The 26,212-nt window shown below is 43.6% G+C and overlaps 1 protein-coding gene across 3 annotated transcripts in view; it reads right to left on the bottom strand.

Annotated features, from left to right (window-relative positions):
* The window catches only part of MYO16 (myosin XVI), a 615,829-nt gene that overhangs the window by 410,364 nt on the left and 179,253 nt on the right, over window positions 1–26,212 (bottom strand). For all 3 annotated transcript variants that reach the window (XM_042930188.1, XM_042930181.1, XM_042930176.1), the window contains exon 3: window positions 6,178–6,248. In XM_042930188.1, coding sequence (XP_042786122.1) covers window positions 6,178–6,248 — 71 coding nt within the window. The remainder of the gene's footprint in view (window positions 1–6,177; window positions 6,249–26,212) is intronic.

Raw genomic sequence — 26,212 nt, 5'->3', positions numbered from 1 at the left:
TCAGATTCTGTGTCTCCCTCTCTCTCTGACCCTCCCCCGTTCATGCTCTGTCTCTCTCTGTCTCAAAAATAAATAAACGTTAAAAAAAAATTTTTTTTAATTGAATTAATTACATCCTTGGAAAAATTTAAAGGAGTCATGGTTTCCAGGCAACAGAAACTCTACTTCTAGCACTTTCTAGCATTGTCCTCAGACTGCAGAATGGCTAGACTCTCCTCCTCAATGACATGATCACTTGGGTCCATCTTGCTCATTCAATTGCCTCTGCTTCCTGCTGTACCATCCTGTATCAATGTCCCCTGTTCCCCATCACCCAAGAAACTCCCAGGGACAGTCCCTGGAGAGGGCACATTTTCTTCTGCTATAATTCATTTCTTGCCAGCATTTGGCCTTACAGCTTTCCCCTTATACCTTCCAGGAAAGCAAAGGAGGGTAGAGTAACCTGGTGGATGCCCAGACGCTCCGGAGTGGGTAGGCAGGGAAAGTGTAGACAACTTCCACATATCTATCCACCATGTTTGCTCTTTAATACCTAAATCAGTTTTAAAATAAAATCTTTCTTGGGGCGCCTGGGTGTCTCAGCTGGTTAAGCGTCTGACTCTGGAATTTGGCTCAGGTCACAATCTCACGGTTCGTGAGATCGAGCCCTGCACCAGGCTCTGTGCTGACAGTGCGGAGCCTGCCTGAAATTCTCTCTCTCCCTCTCTCTCTCTGCACCACCCTCTCAAAAGAAGTAAATAAACTTTAAAATAAAATGAAATCTTTCTTTAGACGTTTCCTCCACAGTCCTAATATACACATCACAACAAATACTCTGAGCACAAGAGCCCAGATATATGCCCATTTCACAGATGGGAAAAATGAGTCTCCGTGAGCTTCAGCATCTCCTCAAATTTAACGAAAGGAATAAATGTACATGAAGTTACATAGGAGAGGAAAAGACCAACAACAGCTGGCCTGTGACTCTTTTCAAAATACACTATTTTCTCCTCAATTTAAAAGATACTAAGATGTTGAAAAGCTGCTACTGTGGTTATTTTCTAATTACTACTGCTTCTCCCAGCTCCTGAAGCTTGAAAGACGTGTATAGTGAAGTCCAATGAACAGCCAATTCAGACACCAGACTTTCTCGTAAGAGCAGGAAGTGATTAAAATTTAAGCTTCTAATAAAAATGCAGCCATAACCACTTTGATTAATTTCTTCAATTGTGTGAAAGATACATGCTGATTATTGTAAATGATCGAGCAATATGCAAAAAGACAGAGTAAAAATGAAAAGACTTTGTCTCCTTTCCCCAACCTGATTCACTGTTAGAAATTTTTCTCTAGCCATCAAGATTTTCTCTGCTTTTGAAAACGTTTCTCTCTTTCCCTCGTCTCATCTATCTACCTTACTGTACTAAATACACTACACTCTAACATATTTTTGATATTTACCAATATGTCATGAACAGATTTCCGTATCTGCTGTGGCTCAGTATTTTTGATAGCTACCTGATGTCCACCATGCAAAGACCTGTCTTCATGTCAAACTAGAATCCACCAGGTCAAAGAAAGTGTTGCCCATTTCTAACATATTTCACTTAAGCTTCACTGGGGTCTGCTGCTGTCACATTAAAAGAATTTGGATTTCATACCCCATTCAAGAGGGTTTGGTTACCATCCTGAGCTCCTTCTCAAGAGCTCATTTATTAGCGGTCAGAACATAAAACCCTGGACAGTATTTCAGCAAAACCTATGTGATTCTGTTTCCGAATCCATAAATATCATAATTTATTTTTTTAAGTTTATTCATTTATTTTGAGTGAGAGAGAATATGAGCAGGGGAGGGGCAGAGAGAGAGGGAGAGAGAGAATCCCAAGCAGACTCTGAACCGTCAGCACAGAGACCAATGTGGGAGTCGAATTCACAAACTCTGAGACCATGACCCTGAGCCAAAATCAGGAGTCAGACATTTAAGCGACTGAGCCACTCCGGAGTTAAATCTGAGTTTTCGTCTATTTGCCCTCCCAAGACTAAATGCCTGGGGTGCAGATCCAGTTACCTGCTGTCAATATTTCCCCCCTGTCTCTCACAGGAGTTGACACCTGCCATATGTTTGATATGTGAATTATTTAATGAAGGGCAGGTAAACAAGCTAATGGGAGGCATTGGTTGAAAGTGTGAAAATTAGATAAAACTAAAGATTTTATATGATAAAATACACTAAAACCTTCTTCGCAAATGTTTACCTGTAATCCAACGGCATTTGTTCATCTCCAGCATCAAAGTTCTCCTGGCACTTCTGAGAGAAATGTACCGAAATCTACACTTGGAATGAGTTCACTCAGCGTTAACTAAGTTAAACGAACAAAACTCCGGAAATCTCAACAATCTCCGCAGCTTATTCTCGGTGGCCCACACAAACATATGCTGCCTTTTTTCCCCAAAGACGTTGATCTGAGCATCTATAATTAGAGCTTCAGTGCTGATAACACATCAGGCTTCCTAACGCAGGATGCCCCCAAGGTGGGGCAAACAGCAGACAGGCTCAGTTGACATTTCAGATGCCTAAATTGCCTTTTTCAATACCTACGGCATGTTGAAACCCTGTAATTTTCTCCCTCTGGCAACCTGCAATTTTTCATTTGCTTTTATTTACTCGGGAACCCCAGCAAAAGGGGACTCAGCACCATGCCCATAGCCGGTTAGCTGTCACCGGGCTTTCTCATGCGCACTCCTCCTGCACCTGCCCTTTATCTGAGGCTCACAGCCGTGCCTCACGGTAGAGAAACGCTACATACGTGCACTGAGTGCGAAGTTGATGCAGCGTTTCCCTCTATCTTATCGCTTTAATCCTCTCCTTTCTTTTTTCCTTCTGATTCCACCATTTCTGAATCTTTATACTCTGTGACCTGGGCCTCAAATAACTAACTTCACATTAGCCAAAGAGATCCTCACGTCCTTGGAGCCCAAGCATGCATGCATGCATGCATTCGTTCATTCATGGATAATGGATTGAGTATTTCCTATACATCACACGCCAAGGACATGAAAGTATCTAAGACAGTCACAGGTTTTGAAAATTCAGGCTAGCAGAGAGAAAAGGCATATCATCCATTAATGAGAACCCATCGTGACAAGATCGCTAGAAGCCAGGACGGTGCGCTAGGAGATCTTCGATAAAAGGGTAATTAAGTCTAATCAGGAGGGTGGACAAAGGTGTCAGAATGTTCTCCCCAGGCAGGCGTGGCCTCCTTATCTTTCTCTTTCACTGTTTTCTGTTTACCCGTATTCTGGGTCTTCTCCAATCGGTGTTTGTTTTTCTCTCTCCCTCAGAAAACTAAACTCCATATGGGCACAGAATGTGTTCTGAGCCTTCGCACCCCTAATACCTATCACAGCATCAGTTATTAATTAAGTAGTTAACGCATCAACTTTCCTACTCAACAAACCTACTGAGCGTCGTCTGCGTGCTGGGCACCCCCCAGGCCCGGCAGATAAAATAGGCTGAGGAGAATATGCCCAGTGCCTGCTCTCAGGGAGCACACAGTCTAATAAACAGAACATTATCGTCGGGTCCGTAGTCTGTTTGGTGGCACCAGAAAGAAACCAGCAGTCAGTTGAAAGTCAGGTTGGTCGTGGAGTCGTGACGGCAGGCTGCTACATCCTCCAGGGCAAGCCAGGGGAGCCTGTTGTGTTAGAGGACTTCTGAATAGAGACCCAAGCAAATGAAGGCATGGGCTGCGTGGACACCTGCGGAGCAATGTTCCAAGTGGAAAGGACTGGAGCAGGGAGCACCTGTGAACATGGTGGGCACAGCAAGGAGCCACGAGAACAAGAGGGGAGTAGCTGGGGCGGGGCCACAGCGGAGCAGGTCATGGGATGGCTCTACGTAGGACTTTGGGTTTTTCTTGGAGCGGGAAGGAAATCGTCTGGGATATTCGGATGGATGAGTGACGCTGATCGGGCTTCTGCGTGGGAACAGACTTCAGGGTAGGCGAGGAGGGTTGGGGAGAGGAGAGATGATGCTCCCTACCCAGGGAAGGGATGATGGTTTAAGAGAGGGTGGCCGTGGTCCGGGGGAAGGGAGACAATGGCATCTGGCTGTGTGTCAGATGTCCAGAAAGCAACCGCTGATTTGCCGAAGGCTAGGATGCACTTTCATGGGCTCGTTACCCTCAAGTGCATAACATATATAAAGAAGTGGCTGTTTCTTTCTCTCTCTCACAAAGACCCACACTCAGTAATAATGCATTCTTGGCAATATTAACAATGCATTGACATGATTTGTTCGCAGAACAGGTCTTCCAGCACTCGGATTAGAATAACGGTGTGTTCTCTGAAAACTTTAAACGAACAGCTTGCAGGTGTCATTGGAAAACACACGACAAGAATGTTGTATTTGTCCTCAGAGGCCAGAGGGGAAGCTCTGTACTGTCTGCTACTATGTGACCCTGGCCAAAGTGTTTCATTCTCCTGTTTTCTCATTCCAACTAGGAAGGTAATAGAGGCATATTCCCAACCACACTGAGAATGAAAAATTAATTCATATGAAAATGCACCATAAATAATACAATATAATGTATATGTTGATCAATATCTAACATATCAGAGGCACGTCGTGGCTTAAAAGTTATTTTCGTATCTATTTGATCATCATGACACACGCAGCGGTAGGTACACATCACAACAAATACTCTGAGCACAAGAGCCCAGATAATCTGCCCATTTCACAGATGGGAAAAATGAGTCTCCGTGAGCTTCGGCATCTCCTCAAATTTAATAAAAGGAGTAAGTGTACATGCAGTTACATAGGAGAGGAAAAGACCAGAAGCATCTGGCCTGGGATCTAATCCTCTCCCGATCATCTTTTGATGGGGGACATAGAGACAGGGGTAGACACTCCCGAGGAAAGAGCGTAGAGCCTGGCCTCGTCTCTTTTGAACATGCTGATCACTGCACCTCCTGGTAGAGAGATAATCGTATCGTCCAAGGGGAGGATGCTTGTCTACAGAAAGCTGTTAGCAGCACGTCCCTGGCCTAGGATTATCATCACCATCAGACCCGGGACCCAGGGATTAATGAGGCAGGGCCCCACAGAAACATCACACAAGCCACGTAATGATCTGAGTATAAAATGGAGAGATTTCAAGACCAAAACACTGCAGAGAAGGAAAAAGTAATCTAGACATCTGTCTCAACCAACGCTGGAGAGAAACAGTTTACATTTCTTCTACAGACTGTCACCTATCAACAGTCTGAGTTATTTTTCCATGCTGCTGAGTGCATAAGAGGATTGTCTGTATCCCAGATATCCTGAGTCTTCTGTGGGTACAAGTTTCTCTTGTATGCACCGGTTCTCAGCCTAGGCTGTAAATTAGAATCAGCCGGGGGAGCCCAGAATCGCTACATCCCAGAAAAACTAAGTCAGAATCTCCAGACATGGGGCTACGGTTGGGAGGCGGGTGTCGGCCTTTTACAGCTCCCGGGTGATTCTAACGTGCAGTCAAGGCTGAGAACCCGTGCCGAGTCCTGAAGCTTCCGGCTGTTTGATGTATCGCCTTCTTTCACATAGTTCACAGTACCACGAAGAAATACAGCTGATCTCTGACCTTGGTAAATGATCCTAAGTGAGGTTTTTCACATTATGTTAATTTTGATATTTTCCAAAATGAAGTCTTGAAGACCAGTGAATTGAAACCTTTCACTTAATTTTTACTTGAATCAGTAACAATTTCTTGCACAGGAACCTAATATTCTTGTGTTCATGCAATTATTTATTTGTTGATTGACTTATTCACTGCTTGGTCCCCAAAAGAATGCAGGTAAGCTTTATTCACATTTATGTGAACCTGGTCACCAGCAGAGTATCGAGAAAGTTCACGGCAGCAATAAAGGCAACTTGTAAAAGCAAGAGAATGATTGCCTAGGAGTCTCCAATGGATACAATACCATCTACTTCTTTTTCTACAGCATCTTCTTGAGGCCAGGAGTTCTGACTCCATGTATCAAAGATTAATTACAAACGTCAGTGCGGAAGTAAACACTGCAGGTCAATATCTGAGCCTGATCATTTGGAAACATCATGTGTTGACCAGCCTCTGGCACGTGTGCATTTGGCAACTGAGTTTGGAACCCAGGACTGAGTCTCCCCCCTGCATCCCCCCAGGCCTGCCCAGGCCATACGGTTCTCACCAGATGGAGCAGGGACCCTCCTGAGGAAACAGGGGTGTGCGGATCCGCGCCCTCCTTCAGGAGCCGGAGCGCTGCAGGACGGAAAGAGGAGAAGGCGGTTAGAGCACGTCTTTTATCCACCCTGTGAATACAAAACCTGTAGCGGTTCGTTCAGCTCTAAACTGCAAACAGCCACAAAGCGAAAGAAGACACATTGATCGCCGTCTGACCTCAACTTCGTGTATGGAGGGCTGAGGGCATCTAACTGCACATTCAAACTTAATCCTCTATTTGTCCGTATAATTTCCTATCACAGCTGTGCAAATTATTCAGAAAAAGGAACACTTTTTTAAAAAAAAAAAAATTGTATTTACTTCAATTCAAGTTAGTCAACATACAGAGTGGTCTTGGTTTCAGGAGCAGAACCCCGTGATTCATCACTTCCAATGACACCCAGGGCTCCTGCCAACAGGTGCCCTCCTCAGTGCCTGTTGCCCATCCAGCCCATCCCCCCCCACCTCTCTCCAGCAACCCTCCGTTTGTTCTCTGTGTTTAAGAGTCTCTTATGGTTTGCCTCCTTCTCTGTTTTTATCTTATTTTTCCTTCCCTTCCCCTACATTCATCTGTTGTGTTGCTTGAATCCCACATATGAGTGAAATCACGTGATATTTATCTTTCTCTGACTGACATTTCATTCAGCACAATACATTCGAGTTCCATCCATGTTGTTGCAAATGGCAAGATTTCATTCTTTTCGATCGCCAAGTAATACTCCATTGCATATATATACCACATCTTCTTTATGTATTCACCAGGGGGTGGACATCTGGGCTCTAACAAAGCCGTACTTTGGCTATTGTTGATAGTGGTGCTATGAACATTGGGGTACATGTGCCAGTTCAGTTAACTTTATTTTTTAATCTCGTTAGGACCCATTGGTTTAAAATAAAGTTTATACTTTGCATGTTAAACCTCCTTTCATGTGACAGTAGTGTACCCATCATTCCAAGAAGCACTATGGGACAAGGCCATTTCTATCTAAATTACTAATGCCAGGGGTGCCTGGGTGGCTCAGTCAGTTAAGCGTCTGGCTTCGGCTCAGGTCATGATCTTGTGGTCTGTGGGTTCGAGCCCCATGTCGGGCTCTGTGCTGACAGCTCGGAGCCTGGAGCCTGCTTTGGATTCTGTGTCTCCCTCTCTCTCTGCCTCTCCCCTGCTCGCACTCTGTCTGTCTCTCTCTCTCTCAAAAATAAAACATTAAAAAAATTAAAAAAGAATAATGCCAAATAGGTCAAAACATATACCAATTATCACACTAAATGCACAGTTGGAAGGTGACCTGTGTTTCCATTTAACAGCAAAGGTGAATTCATTAGTACAAGGAACGCCCGGGGCATAAGGAGACCTCTGCTTCTTCCACTGGCTCCAGGGCCAGCCTCGCAGAAAGGCTCATCAGCTCCCCAAAGCACTCTCGTGGTTTCCACAGTTAACAGCAGTATCACAGTCTCAATAAAAAGCCGTTAGTGCATTTTCCACAAAAACTATAATTAAAGCAACAGTGACTCTTTTTTTCCTATTGTAACATAGAACCGAATGAAATGGCTCAGATTCAAACTCGTGCCTCACTGAACACACTCTCTTTCCATGAAGTTTCTTGGCAGTCTGGAGTGCTACCTGAATGTACCTTCTTTGCTATGGCACCCCAATTCTTTAATGTGTTCCAATCCCCAGCGTGTCCCCATCTTCCCCAAAGCTAACTGCACGTCAGAAGGGGCGCCACGGGTCCTGGTGGACATGGCTACTCTGGCAGTCCCCTCTCCAGAAAAGCCATCCCTTTGATGGCATGTGCACTGGAGGTGAACAGGGAAGCAGAAAAGCCTGTCCAAAATGAGGGTAAGATGGTGACAGCAGAGGCCATCCACACCCAGCCCCGCGTGCCCTCCAGACAGCCCTTCCTGAAATCAGAGTGCCTTTGTCCAAATGTCTCTTCCCAGGGAACTCAGACACATTCCTGTGCTCGGTCCACAGTGGTCACATGTGGCTTCTTGGATCTGTACCTGCTGATGCCCGTCCGCACCCTGATAGCATCCTTAGTAGGAGAACGTCCACACCTGTTCATCTTCCAAATGGCTTCCTCTTGGGATGCTCTTTCTCCAGTGAAGAATTTAATTCTCCTCGTAAGACAAATTCTCCAAATGTGGGTAGTTTTTTACAACACAACTTGCCCAAGATGGCTGTCTCACGGGATCGAGAGTAACCTGACAGCACGTGGGGCATCCATTTACTTCCTTGGGCATCCTGCCCCTCGGCCACCAGGACAACATCTAGGAAGGTATTGTCTTTCCTGTCCTCTCTGTATTTCTAGGAGCGGTCCCGCCTGGCACAACAGATGTCCTTTTGCCCCCCGTTCCTGGCTCTCTCTGTGCACACGAGTTGTAAACGGACACACTTTCTGTTCCCTCACATCTTCTTACCCTTAATTTTTAAGAATTTTTAAATGTTAATTTATTTACTTTTGAGAAAGAGAGAGAGAGAGAGAGAGAATGAATGAATGAATGGATGGATGAATAGGGGAGAGGCAGAGAGAGAGGATCCCAAGCAGGGTCTGTTCTGTACCATCAGCGCAGAGCCCGATGTTCCTTGAACTCAGGAATCGTGAGATCATGACCTGAGCCGAAATCAAGGGTCAGACACTTAACCGACGGAGCCACCCCAGCGCCCCTTCTTACCCTTAATTTTGAAAAGTCCATTGCCAACAACAGAAAGTGAATTCAACATGTGTATCAATGCTTTCTTCAGAAGATGAATAGCACTTTTACCCGAATGTTTATTTTTTTAACAAATGTACTTATTCATCTTGAATTAACTAATGTCTATAGAGTGCTTTTACAGCTTCTACAGCCAAGCTCTTGAACTACAAATACAGTAGGAGGCAGATTATATCACTTATGACATATGTAAAACGCCATCAGATTTCTTGAATCAAATCCACCTTGCACATGTGTAGTGAGTTACACATAATAAGAGCCGGTGACACCCTGGCCTTGGGGTTCCACAGACTTGGCTCTGGGGCCTGGCCCCAATGGGAGAGCGACTGAATCCTCTGTGCCTCCATGTCCTGTCAGATCAAAATAACGGACAGTCACTGGACTCAGGTCATGGGGCCCTGAGAGAATGGAAAGGGGACGACAGTACGGCATATTCATTGTGCCCCCGGCACTGGGTACCGATCTCCAAAGGATTCCTGTTAGTATAATTATTCTAAGTCACAAAACCCCATAATAACAGACTTTAGAATCCATAACTTAAGGTTTGTTCTCAATTTTCTCAAAACCTTCTGATTTTTAAACGTCGAATGTAAGCGTAGGACATGAAGAACCCCAACCTTGCAGCATTCACCCAGAGGATGCGTGTGTGATGTGCCAACCATGAAAGGGGTGAAAAGGATAAGGCAGGAGGCCGTGAGGACCATGACCTGGGGAGTGGACAGCTAGGAGGACCGTGCCGCAGAGGAGACTACACCCTACAGGATTTGGACACCAGTTTGCGGGCAACAAAGTAGATGACAGGGTTTCAAGCAAAGGATTTGAAAAGATTCATGAGCCAAGCATAATATGGGCTGAATGTGTGTGTCCTTCCCGAATTCCTGTGTTGAAGCCTCACCACCCCCAAGGTGACCACATCAGGAAGGGGGCCCCCAGGGGCTGATGAGATGGGAATGAGGGAGGTAATGAGGACCGAGACCTCCTGGTGGGATTAGTGCCCTTATTCGGGTACGAAGAGACCACAGCTCACCTTCTCTGTCCTGTGGGCACACAGTGAGAAAGGAGGCCATCCATAAATGAGGAAGCTGCCCTCAGCAGCGGCCACGTCTGCTGGCACCTTGATCTTGGACTTTCTGGCCTCCAGAACCGTGAGGAATAAGTGTCTGTTGTTTAAGGCCCTGGTCTATAGCATGTCTGTTACAGCGGCTGCTGGAGGGCAACACAAAGGCCCGAAAGGGTCTCTTGCTCCCACCCTCTGTGTAAGTACTGGATGCAGGGTGCCTAAGCGGCTCAGTCGGTTAAGCATCCTACTTCGGCTCAGGTCATGATCTCATGGTTCATGAGTTTAAGCCCCACATCGGGCTCTGTGCTGCCAGCGCAGGGCCAACTTCAGATCCTATGACCCATCCCCCTCCCGCCCCACTCACACTCACACTTTCTCTCTCGCTCCCTCTCTCTCTCAAAAATAACCATTTAAAAAAATAGATGAATTCTGAAAGCAGATTCACGATCAGGCAGTGGGGTGGCAGTCACAACAGTGAGTGTGCACAGCTTTGTTGTGGAAGATAGAGAACACACTAGGCAGGCGGGGACACAGCAGGAGTCTGAGCTACATGGCATGGGGGGGGGGTCTATGGAGCACTGACACCACATCCAGGGAGGACAGTCTGTAGGGTGTAGAACATGGATGAGTAATCAAGAGGCAGGGGGAGCCGCACCGGCGTGCTGGGATGGATGGGGATGGAGATCTGGATGGATGCAGGGATGGAGGGAGGGAGGGAGGCAGGGAGGAATGGGTGGGTGGAGGGAGGGATGGATGGATGGATGGATGGATGGATGGATGGATGCTGGGATGCAGGGATGCAGGGATGCAGGGATGGATGGATGAAGGGAGGGAAGGATGGATAGAGTGATGGAGGGAGGGATGGATGGAGGGAAGGAGGGATGGAAAGCTGGACAGACAGATATGCCTTTATGTGTTTACTACACATTTTACTGATACAAAGGCTGTGTAACCCGCTCAGTGTTGTAAATGCCATATAGCCAATTGATCTCACAGAATAATTTTGATGCTTTTTGTTGAACTGTTATATCCACAGCCAGTCTGTGGCTATAATTAGTGCATATGACCTTGACATTTGGGTAGATATTCTCACTGACACTGGTGAGTAGAGCTGGCGGGGGGGGGGAGATGTAAAACTATGGCTGGCAGGCCAAATCCAGCTGTGGATTTTGTAAGACTTTGAATTAAAAATGATTTTTACATTTTCAAGGCATACATAAGAAAAGAAATAAAAAATAAAAAAAAACAACCAAAAAATCCAAGACGACTGGGCAACATAGACTTTATGTGGCCTGTAAAGTCTGACATATTTTCTATCTGGCCCTTTCCAGAAAGTTCGCTGACTCCCCTGAAGTATGTCAGATGTCACTCACTTATCAAGGACCTGAGAAACATCTGTGGAAGTAAGACCAGGGTTTTTAGACAATGTATCATATTTTGTCACATTTTTGGTGCTGACATAACACATTTATTTTTAATTTTTTAATTTTTATTTTTGAGAGACACAGAGATAGAGCATGAGCAGTAGATGGGCAGAGAGAGAGGGAGACACAGAATCCAAAGCAGGCTCCAGGCTCTGAGCTGTCAGCACAGAGCCCAACGCGGGGCTCAAACTCAGGAATCATGAGATCATGACCTGAGCCGAAGTTGGACGCTTAACTGACTGAGCCACCTGGGTGCCCCTGACATAACGTATTTGTAAGTGTAGCCCTGAATGAACACATCCTCCAAAACTTCTTAATTCTAGACGATCAGTAAAACAGTAAATGACGCCGACTTTCGTGGTGTAATTCTCTCATCTCAGGCCCCCAACAAGAAGTCACCGAACCCAGGGTTGGAAAAAGATGTGACACATGAGACAGCACATGATTGGGGGGCACTTCCAGCACTCACCGCAAGACACAAACGTGACTTTGAGGGCCTAAGCGAACTAGTTAGGAAGTGATGAGTGTTGCGTGTTACCCTTGGTTTTATTGCCATCTACCTAACTGTAAGTTTGTATGCTTTCACTTTTCTATAGGCTTTGTTTCCCTGGTGTACAACCAACTGGCAAATTCCTGAAAATTTAACAGTGGGCTCTCAGGGGCTAGGAAGGTAAACTCAGCCCACCACGGGGTGGGGGAAGCCCAAGGTCGAGAAGGAGGGGGGCCAAGAAGGTCCAGGATGAGGCAGGCACAACACCCACGAGCTCCAGAACTTTGTGCCACAGTGACAGACAAGGAAGTCCCACCCCTCTCGTTTGGGCCACAGATCAGCCTACGGAGACAAGAGGTGGGGACCATTTGAGCATGGTTTTTCTCCCTGCATAGAATTTGAGCTATTGTCCCAACGGGCTGATTTACAGCCCTGAATTCAAACCACGGGCTGCACGCTAAGCGGGTTGCCCGTGGAGACCAAGGTGGGGACTCAGCTATTGACAAAATAAACATGTTTTCATATAAACACACACACACAAATGGTAGAGTGAGCTAAATTCTAGGTCTCTGCGAAGGGTTAAAACCAGACATTGTAAAGAACTTAGATGCTAAGATATAATGAAGAAAATGCTACTTGCATCCTGATTATTTCATCACAAAGAATTTCAAAAGAGGAGAGGGTCCATTTTTCCAATGCCAACATAGCGGAGCACTTTTCTAAGTACTTGGGGTCTGACAGGCCAAGAACAGCAAGCAGGATAGAGAAATTCCAAAACCAAGACACGAGTCAAAATCCATTTTCAGGCCCTCCCATTACTCCTTTTGGGTAAACCTACCAAATGTAGGTTAAAATACTTTCTCCCCAAAGGTACACGTTCACGGCAGCCTCGTAATAACAAGATTCCAATCGCCAGTCAAGTGAAATGGCAGTGTCTTTCTGTGACAATAAAATCCGCAGGAAAACAGCCTGAGGAAAAACAGCCATCTGGGGACCAAACAGAATAATGAAGCTGAGGCTTCCTTTTATAGTGTCGCCGCTTGGAACTGATTCAGCATTTATTGTATATTTGTGGCTTCGTCATCAAGCTGCCACAGAGCTCCGCCGAGATGTCTGTGTGCAGGGCATGATTTGATATTTAAAAAGACACATTCGGTCTTTAAATCTTCAGCCGTAGGGGTAAAAAATGGATGAAAAGACATCATAAAATTTTGCTAAGGAGCTTTACTTGAATATGCGTAGGCTGTCCCCACTCCACGTCCCCACCATCACCAACAATCCCCAAGCCCAAGAGTTCAGCTGGTAATTAGCACTTGTTCCGAGTCTCCAGCTATTACTGTGACTTATCTGGGTGGATGCCACACAGCACATTTAGGATGGTTACTGGACAGCAACTGGGGACAGTAACTGCTTTGGGGATCCTGTGAACTGATATGGATACCTCACTGCAGCAGCAATCAATGCTCATGTGATTTTCATGATGAGAGCGGGTCTATACTCACAAAGATTTTATGTGTAAAATCAATGCCTGGGTGGCTCAGTGGGTTGAGCGTCCGACTTCAGCTCAGGTCATGATCTCACAGTTCGTGGGTTCAAGGCCCACATCAGGCTTTGTGGTGACAGCTAGGAGCCTGGAGTCTGCTTCTGATTCTGTGTCTCCCTATCTCTCTGCCCCTCCCCTGCTCGTGCTCTGTCTCTGTCTTTCAAAAATAAATATCGTTTAATTTTTTTTTAAATCAACAGAGGGAAGGATAAATGAAACACACTATAATCTGGGGTTCTAGTTGTGTTGTAAGTCCAGTGAAAGCATTTTCTAGAGAGAGGAAAAGACAACTCTTAGGTGATAAATGTCAGCAAGTGGCAGGCTTGGTTGGGGGGGTGGGGAGGTGTACAGGAGTTTTTGATTTCTTTGCTCAACTCTTCTGCAAGTTTAATTTAATTTCTAAATAAAAAGTTACAAAGAATGACCACAAAAAATCAAGGCAGGGTCCTTTTGCCCCTGAAAGGATGGTAAACACATCAATTTAAGACTTCAAAAAGGTTGGGGAGCCTGGATGGCTCCATTGGTTCAGCGTCGGACATCGGCTCAGGTCATCATCTCTCGGTCTGTGAGTTCGAGCCCCGCATCGGGCTCTGTGCTGATGGCTCGGAGCCTGGAACCTGCTTTGCATTCTGTGTCTCCCTCTCTGTCTCTGCCCCTCCCCCGCTCATGCTCTGTCTGTCCCTGTCTCAAAAATAAACAAACATTAAAAAAAATTAAAAAATAAATTTTAAAGACTTCCAAAAAGGTAGATGTGAGAATTTCCATAACAATCGATAGTCTTCTAAGAAATGTTTTAAAAGGTTTATCTTATCAATATGTCAACAAGGAAGGGAAGCAGAAAGCAGGAACAGAGAGATTAGGTTATTAACCCCACAGGCATGTCTGCTTGCACAGCAGGAAGGATTCCCCGCCCTAAGTAGAACTCAAATTTTAGGATGTCTAACAAGGACTTGAGTTTGTTTTTTGTTTTTTTTTTAGATTTTTCTAGTTCAGTGATTCTCAACCTACTTTTCATTATCACTTCTTCTCTGTCAACGTCTACCATGAAACTGTACTACCACAGGCATTCTGTCCATCTGTTCAGGTGCTGTGACCTCTGGAGGGCAATAGCCCATTGGTAAAGTTAACACTTTTCTCCCCCCAGAAAGACTTAGGGCCATGTCTCCCCAACCCTTCAGAATCATGCCCTAGTCCTATGTCCAGATACTGATTCAGGCATCCAGGGATGGGATCCAAAACTCTGCATTTCAAACACACACTCCAGGAGATTCTGGTGCAGATGGCCACCCAAATTCACTTTGAGACAAAGTGCTAGGATTTTATAATCTTGGAAAATTACCTCCAAACACCTGACTTGGAACAAGAGAATTCATGGCAATGTTAAGAACTCACAGCAGATCCTTTCCCATTAATTGGTCATTGAGAACGTGGCCCCTGGCACTGCTTGAACCACGGGAACCCTCAGAACACACTATTTATTCTCAATAAATGAATACTTAGCCAAACCTGTCTGAGCTGAATCTTGGTTTAGGGGGCGATCTGAGAGGTCAAGGTCCGAGTCAATGGGGAGGCCTCAGGTGGTGCTGGAGTCCAAGTCTGGGGCAATGATGCTCAACCCTCATTATGCTTAGAACGTCTCCCAGAACTTAAAAATAAATTAATCCCCCGGTTCTGTCACCAGATTCTTAAAATCAGGAAGCGCCCAATTATGTATATGTTTTTAAGGTCAAAGTACCTTGATGATTATGATACTGGGAAGGGTGGGAAGCAGTGGAAATCAGCATCCAAAGGGCTGGCTGGCCTATTTGCACCCCAGCCCACAGCTATCTGAAGAGGGTTTAGTAGGTTCTGAAGCTCGCCTTGAGGACCTGCTTGGGTTCTATATTCAGGGGAGGCGCTCAGTCACACATTAAGTGGTTGCTTCTGATTTGGATCAGGTCTACCTATGATAGAAGACAGGATCCAGTAGGCAGAGAGGGAAAGATTAGGACCTGAGGTCCCTGGGTGGGGAAAAACACCTATTTGGGAACAATGCTGGGGGTGTGTGGCCACAGCAAACCCCTTCAGGCTTAAGGTTCCTCTTAACAATGGAACAGACCCCACCTACTCTCCCCCAGGGTTCCTTCGGGAATTTGATGAAAGACCTAAGTATGGCCAGAGACCACCCCTCCTACGATGGAAACGAGCCCATCAGGAATGGACAACCCAGCACCTAGAGCGATCCAGCCAGTAAGGGTAGAGCCTGAAAAGGACCAAGGGGGAAGGGATGGGGGAGGGGGAGGGCTGACCAGAACCTTATAAAACAAGGACCCTCCCCTACAGTCCTCCGCATTCACTTTCCAATGTCCCCTCTCAGAAAAGAGAGCTTTGCTACTACTCTTCCCTTCTGATCTTACACTTTTAATAAACTTCTGCCCGCTGCTCATTCTGTGTCCCCCTCTTCTTTCTTCGAAGCGGTGAGACAACGAACCCCGGGTATTGTGGTGAAAAATCCTGCAACAACCCACATCAACAAGACATTCAAGAATGCCACCAGCCACTCTCCTGGAAGAGGAGACCCAGGTGGTCAGGGATGAGTTCGGGTTCTAGGCTTAGCAAGAGAACTACAGACAAATCAATCACGTGCACTGAGGACCACCTTAGTCATACTGACCTACTGGGCTTCTGGTAGTTAAGGCTAATTTCGTATTACTTTGCAACGAGTTTTTGTTGTTGTTGTTTTTTTCCTTTGTGTTTTTGTTTTACTTTGCAATTAGTTTAAGAGTTCTGCTTTCCTACTAAACTTGGTCAAAACTGGATCTGATTAAAATCTGGAAGTTGTGAGACTGAGATCCAAGATCACCATGGCCAGGCTGATTCAAAGCCCCACCTAACCCACTTGTGCGGCTGTGACTAATGCAACAAATGTCCAGTGTGTGTCTTTTATGCGCTAAGCACTGTTTCAGGAGTTGGAGGTATAGCAAAGAAAAGAATAGAATAAATCCTGCTTTCATACAGTTTATAATGTTGTGGGCAACAACACATGAAGACAGAAGGCAAACAAGCAATTATTGTATATTAGAAGGATTTGTAGTTCTCGAACACTGGTTGGATATGGTGACTCTTTTTGGAAAATGATTTGCCATTTCTCTCTTCAAATGTTGCTTGTAACCCCTTTCCTCCCTTCCCCGCCTTCAAGGCCATCACTGGCAAGGAGCTGAAAAAGTATTAAAAAAAAAAAAAAAAGGCTTCTATCAAACTCACCTGTTCTGTAGAATTTCAACATATATTACTGTGCTTATATGCCTGGCAGGAATGAGGAGTGGCCTCTGTACCTAAACCAATCCTAAATCATGACCTCTCTGAATATTCCAGAACAGACCCAAAGTGACGGTTTTACAACCACACACAGTTAACTGCACCCTATTTGTTCAGACTGCGATGGAGGTATAGTAAATCCAGAATGTACACAATATAAATACATGCTTTGCTTTTTATTTTCTCTCTATAATCCTCTCAATTTACAACACATCACTTCAAAATGGGCTTTATAGTTCAAATTTTAGAAGTAGCCTTAGCTTAAAAAAAAAAAGGATTCATCTTCCAAAAATGGTAAAACAAATGACGTACATAATTGACATTGCTACTAATCTAGAATTCTCTTTACATCTTATGGTAAAAAATGGTAAAAAAAAAAAATGGTAAAAACATGAGGTACACAATTGACGTTGCTACTAATCTAGAATCTCTTTACTTCTTAGGGCAGTAAAGAAAAAAAAAAGAAACAATAATATAAAAAACATCCTTCAAAGTTACTAAAATGTGATTTACTTGAAATGAAAAGTAAAACAAATATTTACCCTCTTTTAAAAGTAAGGTAAAGGGGAATGGTGGGGGGCGAGCAAAATAGGGGAAGGGCAGTAAGACTACCGTCCCCTGAGGAGCCCTGGAATAACACACAGAATTGTTGCATCATTACATTGTATACCTGAAGCTAATATCACATTGTATGTTACTTTTACTTGAATAAAAATAAATCATGACAAGCCAGTTTCAAAAAACTAAATCTTAAAAAAAAAGAAAAAAAATAAGGCAAAGGGGAGAGAAATACCTGAGTATTTATGCCACTGACCACGACCTAAAGATAAACTCAGACAGAAGAGAGCAGTAGAAAGCATCCTAGGCTAATCCTTGATTTATTGGTAGTTGGGTAGATGTAGTCTTTTATTCTTTCTTATTTTCCCTCCAGTCTTCCTCACCAGGTAACTGGCAGACATAACACTGAGTGCAGGGTATTTTGTGAATTCCAAGTGTCTCACAGATATTCTTGAGTTTTAAACTCATTTCAAAAGTGAAATTTCGGGGCGCCTGGGTGGCTCAGTCGGTTAAGCGTACGACTTCGGCTCAGGTCATGATCTCACGGTCCTGGAGTTCGAGCCCCGCATCGGGCTCTGTGCTGACAGCTCAGAGCCTGGAGCCTGCTTCAGAGTCTGTGTCTCCCTCTCTCTCTGACCCTCCCCCGTTCATGCTCTGTCTCTCTCTGTCTCAAAAATAAATAAACGTCAAAAAAATTTAAAAAAAGTGAAATTTCATATGAGCAAAGTTTGCTCTGCCAGCCTCAACAAATTGGAGCAACAGACTCCCTGAAGAAAACTGGAAAGGCTCAACAATTTTTTTTTCAATGCTTTAATTTTTCAATGAGCTAAAAATAGAGTGAAGTATTACACGGAAAGACACCAGGTACCTTAAAGCTATCACAAATGAAAACACTTGAGAATTGGTCCAAGAATAGGCAATGTATGAAAGAATAAAATGTCTACCACCGGAATGTTTCCAGGTTTGGTCGATTATGAATATAGCTGTTCCCAACATTCTTGCACAAGTCTTTTTGTAAAATAATGTGTTCATTTTTACAGGGCACATACCCGGAAGTGGGGGTGCTAGAATACAAAGGATGCACGGATTTGAATGTACTAGGAATTGTCAGAGCTTTCACAAGTGGGTTATACCATTTTACACTCCCACCAGCAATACACCATGTTCAAATTGTTCCACGTTCTCATCAACGCTGGATACTGGCTATTTAATGGAGCCAAACTTATGGGGAAGACGACCTCTCTCCACGTGGTTTTCATTCGCAGCACCCTCATGAGTTTTAAGGTTGAGAATCCTTACACAAGTATTAGTTACTGGGAGATCCTTTTCTGTGGCTCCCCAGTCTCCTATCCAATATTTTATAGTGGATTTTAGTATGTTTTCTTACTGGTTTACAGCAGTTCTGTATCTATTGCATATCATTGCTGTTCCTTTATTTGGCTAATGTAGAAAATCACAGTACTTTTCAAATGATAAAGTAACCTTGCATTCGGGGGTACAGACAATGGTCTACTTTGTTTGCTCGGTGGTGATTCCATGAAATTCACTTTTGATAAATCACAGGTGCACCTTTATTGCCAAATTTTACTGTGCGTTCTGTTTCACACTAAAAGATTAGAAAATGAAAAAAAGGTGCAACAGTACTGTTAAAATAATGAGTGCTAACGTTTCAAAATCCTGGATACTAAATAATAACTATTCTTTGGTAAGTCTACCTACAGCAGCTAACATCAGTGAGAACAAAAATGCTCTCCAGAAACAAAAATTCTTGTGTGCCACGAGATGGCACGTTTCTCCTTCATTTCCCAGGACATTCTTCATATCAAGGAAGCCATGATATATCCCTATGAAAACCCCAATGCCCCTTTTTTTGAAAACATGGAAAGCTGATCCTAAAATTCACATGGAATTACAGGGGGCCCTGAATAGCCAAAACAATCTTGAAAAAGAATGAGAGAAAAGAAAAAGAAAGTTGGATGCCTCACGTTTTCTGATTTCAACCCGTAATAAAACACTACAGTAATCAAAACAGTGCGGTACTGGCATAGGATAGATGTACTGACCAATGAAATAGAATTGAGAATCCAGAACCCGTAAACCCATACACAGATGTTTAACAGATTGCCAATGACTATTCCACATCATTCAATGGGGGAAGGAATCGTCTCTTCAACAAATGTGTTTGCGGGGACAATTGGATGGCCACCTACAAAAGCATGAAGTTGAACCATTATTCACAACATATAAAAAAATTAAGCCAGCAGACCCATAAATACGGAGAACAAACGTTAAAAGATTTAAGTGGACGCTCCTCCAGAGACGATATACACACATGACCACGAAGCACATAAAAATGCTGAACATCATTAATCATTAGGGAAACACAAATCAAATGAAAACCACAATGGTACCACTTCACACTCACTAGTATGACTACAGTAAATTTTAAAAGTAAGAATATCAAGCGTCGGCAAGGATGTGGAGAAACTGGAACCCACCCACATTGCAAGTGGCAATGTAACTCTGATGGTTCTTCAAGATGTTAAATACGGATTGCCATGCTAACCTTCCTACTCCTAGGTACAAACCCAAAAGAGCTGAAAACAGGTACTTGAACAACTACTTGTTCATGAACGTTTATAGCAGGTCTATTCACAACAGCCAAAAGGTGGAAACAACTCAAATGTCCCTCAAATGACTGATGGATAAACCAAGTGATTACACCTACAGCATGGAATAGTATTCGTCCATGAACAGGAATGAAGTGCTACACGTACAACACAAATTAACCTTAAAAGTGTTAGGCTAAGTGAAAACAACCAGACAACAGGCCACATACTGGGTGATTTCACTTACTTGAAATATCAGCAATAGGAAACCCACGGAGATGGGAAGCAGATTAGCAGTTATTAGGGTTGGGGAGGGGTAAATGGAGGGTGACTGCTTAATGGGTATGGTTCCCATTTGGCCGGGGCGGGGGGGGGGGGGCAGTGAAAATGTCCAGGAACGAGATGGTCCTGATGGATGCACAACACTGTGAAGGTGCTCACTGCCACTAAACTATACACTTTAAAGCAGTCAGTCGGTCAAGTGTCCAACTTCAGCTCAGGTCATGATCCAACAGTCCGTGAGTTGGAGCCCCGCATCAAGCTCTGTGCTGACAGCTCAGAGCCTGCAGCCTCTTTCAGATTCTGTGTCTCCCTCTCCCTCTGCCCCTCCACTGCTCATACTCTGTCTCTCAAAAATGAATAAATATTATTTTTTTAAATAGTTAAAATGAGACGTTTTATTTAAGATGTATTTTACCACAATTAAAAAGTCATCATCCCCCTGTTGTAACGTCTTGAACTTTATAACCTTCTTAAGCCACGTACATTTTATTACAATTAAGTTTTATAAAGCTATATTTACGGAGAATCTAACGTCACGTAACTTTATTTATATAACTCCCATTTGTGTTTTTCGATAATTCTGAGGTAGAAAAGGAACAACTTTGAGACATAATTAAGTCTTCTTATCTGCATAATATTCATTTAGAAATTTTTTCTCCAATGTGCTAAACGTCTGCACACTTTAGTTCCCATAACAATCTCAGCAGAATAGTTTTGATTTCATAGGTATCGTTTCTGGTCACACAGAGCTAGTCTGGTCAGCACCATGGACACCAGTTTTTACAATTTTCAACTCAGCCTCAAATTAACCACAGGCTCTTAGCTGTCCCTTGACCCACCTACCCTGCTGTTTCCCGGGTTCCTATTTCAACCACTTACTTCCTTTTGGAGTCTCATTAATCATTACATTTTTCTTTTCTATACTCAGACATATGCCCCATTAAGCATTTATAACGGTTGTCCCCAGAGAAGCTCATGTAGAAAAATATGTACCGTGTGACGCATTAAGGCAGAGAGATTAATGCCGCCCCCTAGGAAATTATCAATTCCAATTTCAGTACTTGCCAGAGGCTTCAGCATTCAACAAAACTGAGGGAGCCCGCCCCTTCCCGGGATGCTGATGACTGCAGAAGCCGCCAGACAAATCTATCTAGCGGTGTTAGGTCTTCCCATGGAAGGACTGCCCGACAAACACAAAATCGACAGTATTTAATGTCCCTGCACGTGGAATAATTTAGTTTGGATTCACCAATTTGCAGTGTGTGTCTTAAATATTTTTGGAAATCCAATATTATGCACACCGGTGAAGTTACACTGGTGAGTGGTAAGTACCTCGGCTTGTCCCCGAGGTACCAAGGACACTTCTATTCCTTGAAACACCAAGGCAATATAAGGCATGCATGGTGGAAATCATTCTTGAAAGAGCAGCCCTTTCCTGGTGTCCACGTCTGACTTAGCCAAACCCCATATTGAGCGTTTACGTGTGATTCGTGATGTTCTTTGTTTAAGGATTCGTTACCAAATGTGAAGAGAAGGCCAAAAACGTCAGCGGCAAGGGTAAAAATGAGTTAAGCTGCAGGGAGATTTCAAAATGTTGTCCCTAGAAGTGGTGCCTCTGACGGAGAGACACTAGAGACAAATGGGCTTTTGTCCTAAGGTGCCATGTGGTCAGCCTCCAAACCAAGGTCTGGTGCCCTGCTCTCCTGAAGCTCACGTCTGCGGCAGTGGGGTTAGTCTGGGCTGTTTTCCAGCCTGTTGACAGTCATCAAATACACAAGCAACTAGTGTCGTGGATCATAAAAGTCATCTCTCTTCAACCCAAAACTCCCTAAAACAACAACAATAGAACACTGGTTTAGCCAGAAACTGGAATGATGAAGTAAATGACAGAGATCACTGAATAAGTACATCTTCCATCAGTCTGGACTTGACACGTAGTAAAAACAAACAGCAAAACCCAAATGATCTCTCTTCCTCCTCTTCTTCCCCCTCCTCCTCCTCCTCCTCCCCCTCCCCCTCCTCCTCCTCCTCTCCCTCTCTCTCTCTGCCTCCCCTTAACTTTTCTGCATGACCCAACCAGACCACGCTTATTCTCTGGTTTTCCTTCTGTTATTCAAGCTACAACCTAATAGGCAACACATGGACAGACCACATACAAAAAGCGGATCCTTTCTGAAAGGAAGAAATTTGAAGTAGGCGTCACACACTTCCCCGAGCCTCACACTTATTTAGGGGACACAACCACCCAGCTGTTACCTGAAAACATGTTGGACACAGAATCAGGCCAACGCTTCTCAAGTCCACATAGGTCAACATTAGAGCCTGACTCTGATTTGGAGACGTAAAAAAAAAAAAAAATGGAAAAGTATAAATAATAATCTGTTAATACCTCGGTACGTGAAAACTAATAAAAACCTACAATAAGAATCATGATTTTACAAATGAGGGAATGGGGACTGAGGACACACAAAAATGTTCAGTTACATTAGAGGATAGCGGTGACTCAGGCTTTGATCCCTAGCAACGTGAAGAGTTAATTCCAGAACTGAAGCTCCCCTCGTCTCCCTAATTCCATGCCTTTCTGAGAATGTGTCCTTGGGGGTTATATTATGTGTTATATAGTGTTTCCTTAAAAAAAATTCCAAGAAAAGTTTTACATATTTTCAGAAATGTTTTATATTACAAACATTAATTTGTTATTAACACAAAAGTGCCATGAGTTGACATTTCATCACACAGATGTTGTGTTCCCCAACAGAGTCCTGGAGGCAAACAGCTATGTAACTCTGAGATTTATGGCCACCTTTAAGACAGGAACTTAAATTAAGTAAATACATGGCACTTGATCTATTTTAGGAAGACTTTGCCCTTCTGGAAATCAGTTGAACACCTAACTATATTCAAATGTATTTTTTTGAGTTTATTTATTTATTTTGAGAGAGAGAGAGAGCAGAGGAGGGGCAGAGAGAGAGAGAGAGAGAGAATCCCAAGCTGGCTCTGCACTGCCAGCACAGAGCCCAACACGGGGCTCAAACTGACAAACCATGAGATCATGACCCGAGCCAAAATCAAGAGTCAGACGCTCAACCGACTGAGCCCCCCAGGTGCCCCTGAAATGTATTTTCTAAGCTTATGAATCCAGCGGCCACTTGATTGTTCCCAAGGCATGAAATGAAATTCCCTGTGGCCCGCACGGTCTTCCTGCCCCAGAGCAGTGGCACCACTGGTGGGATGCCTCGTGCAACACAAAACCCCACAATCCCATCCCATTTTCCTTAGATTGTAAGTTCTCTATCATAGTTCTAACAACACCATTTTATAATAATTATTTACACAATGTTCAGACTTAAGGCCTGGCCCCACCTACTGCTCATCGTTGCATCAAATTTTGGTCTGGCGCATGCAGACTCTGGCTTCTGAAGTTTTAAGAAGTTTACTTTTTGTACTAGGCTACAATCTTGTATTTTCTTATCATCAAAACAAAATTCAGATCATTATCACATACCCGAGGTTCTGAAAAAAGGATTTATCATGAACATTTCTCTAGGGTTTCTACATGTGTAATTAGAAAAAAAAAAAAAAAAAAAAAAAAACACTGAAGCTCCAAACTAAGAAAAGGATAGATTTTTATTCTCATTGGATCAAAAGATTAGCCCCTTTGAAGCCTCTGGAATATACTGGAAGTTATAGTCCAGAGTAGAGCTGACAGCGAAGATAGGCAGCTAGCCAGAAGATTAAGGGATTAATGATAGAGTTGAAAGGCACAGATAAGTCACATGCCTCCAGAATGAAATGGCTGAGACATCGTCAGGGAAGCAGTGACATACAGAGATAGCGGGAATGCAAAATGGTGCAACAATGGAGAAAGCACAGAACCACAGAGACGCTAAAGAAATGGACGGTCCATCAGCAAGTCCAAGCACAGGTGGCCACAGGCAGGAAGGAAAGAACACTCTGAAAATAAAGCCTCCTAGGCACAAAAGTCCAAACGTGCATGGTTATTTCACAGCATGATTACGTGCGCGCGCGCGTGTGTGTGCACGCGAAATCCAGTATTTTGTGCAAATGTGATCAGCTTAATTTCACTGATGACAATCACTCTCAACTATCAGAGCAGTCAGTTCAAGCAGTTTAATTAAGAAATTGGTGTAACTATGTAGACAGAACAAAGTTTATAGAACATATCTAGGAAAAAAAATTAGTAGACAAAAAATGATTATACAGATCTACTATTTGGTTCAATATCTTTCGTGGTAAGGTGATATCTGGCATAAATGTGTAATATTCTAGTCTTGTCTAACTTGCCTACCCTTTAAAATATTCTTTTTTAATTTTGCTTTTTCCTCCCAAAGGAGTTCTTTTTTAATCTAACTTGATCTTACAATCTAGTTGTTACTTTCAATAGACCTTTTTACTCTGGTTTTGTAATAAAGATCTAAAAAAGTAAGAAGGTGATTTAAAATCAACACTGAAAGAACTAGTATTTGAGAAATAAGAATATAACTCAAAGTGTGAATTTAAAAAAAGTATATTCCGAGGCACCTGGGTCGCTCAGTTGGTTCAGCATTTGACTTGGGCTCAGGTCGTGATCTCATGGTTCGTGAGTTCGAGCCCCACACTGGACTCTGTGCTGACAGCTCGGAGCCTGGAGCCTGCTTTGGATTCTGTGTCTTCCTCTCTCTCTCTGACCTTCCCATGCTCACTCTGTCTCTTTCTGTCTCTTAAAGGTAAATAAATGTTAAAAAAAAATTTTTAAAGCATATTTGTAAATCCTTTGTCATGAGTTGATTTTTTTTAAGTATATTTATTTATTTTGAGAGGCAGAAAGTGTAATCAGGGTAGGGACACAGAGACAGGGTAGAGAGAGAATTCCAGGGAGGTTTCATGCCATAAGCGCAGAGCCCAGTGTGGGGCTTGAACTCATGAACTGTGAGATCACGACCCAAACCGCAACCAAGAGTCAGACACTTAACCGACTGAGCCACCCACACGTCCTGAGTTGTCTTATTTTATATGTTTCAAATTACATACACTACTAAAACAAGGAAAAAAATATGCAGTGAGGAGAATGATTTTGCACTCTGGGAGTGGCATATATCAGCAGGAGAACTTTCCTTCAAGGTTGACACTATAAACATTTTACAAAAAGAGTTTTAAGTGTTCTGAATGGTATTTAATTCACTTAATTCTGCAAAGGCCTTTACAACTGTTTCAGGGTTAACCCCACGTATTACAAAAGATATTTTTTAAACTTTATGTTAAACAGAAAGTTTAGCTTAACGAAATAAATTTTGAATTAATCTCTTTAGAGATGTGGAATTCAAATGACTAACAGAGGGCAGTGTGCATAAGTGTGTGTGCATGCGTGTTACAGAAATGGAGACAGACAAAGAGAGACCTCTGAACATGAGCATTTATTACCAAGTTCTAATCATGAAAAAGACAGAGCAGATGGTCAGTGGGCATGCTCTAGGGTGATCCCCAGAATCTTCGCTTTCTGGTGTTCATGGTCTTTTATGACTCCCTTGGAAAATAAAACAGGGGTTTTAATCATTTGCAAAAAGCAGAAACAAGAGAAAAAAAGGAAAAGGTGAGGGAAAGACAGACACAGAGGACAGCTGAGAAACTGACACACCCCATGTCCCAAGCCTTCCCCGGAGCTGGAGGCATTCACAGAAGGTCCTCCACAGGTATTTTCCTCTCGCGTTGCATCATCCTACAGAGGGCCCCCAAGTTTCACCTTTATAGTAAAAGGATTTGAGTGTATCTTGTAGAAGGCACTGGACTTCCTATCTGAAAAGTGAGGGTTTTAAACAAGACACAGAGAAAGCTGTGGAGGGTGAGCCGAGAGCCAGTTCATATGCAGACCGCGTAACTGACAAAGGCACGTACATAATTCATTATATTCTGTGAAAATACAGGTGCCATTCTCAGCCCCCACTGCAAGGTGTTAGATGTAGAGTCTCATTTTGAAGACTGTTTATGTATTCTGTTCTCTCTGTGCCTCAGTTCATTGGTTCTTTTC

This window comes from Panthera leo, chromosome A1, assembly GCF_018350215.1.
Source record: "Panthera leo isolate Ple1 chromosome A1, P.leo_Ple1_pat1.1, whole genome shotgun sequence".
In the NCBI taxonomy this organism is placed as follows: Eukaryota; Metazoa; Chordata; class Mammalia; order Carnivora; family Felidae; genus Panthera; species Panthera leo.
Note: the sequence above shows the minus strand (reverse complement) of the source record. Positions and strands in the feature narration are given on the sequence as shown.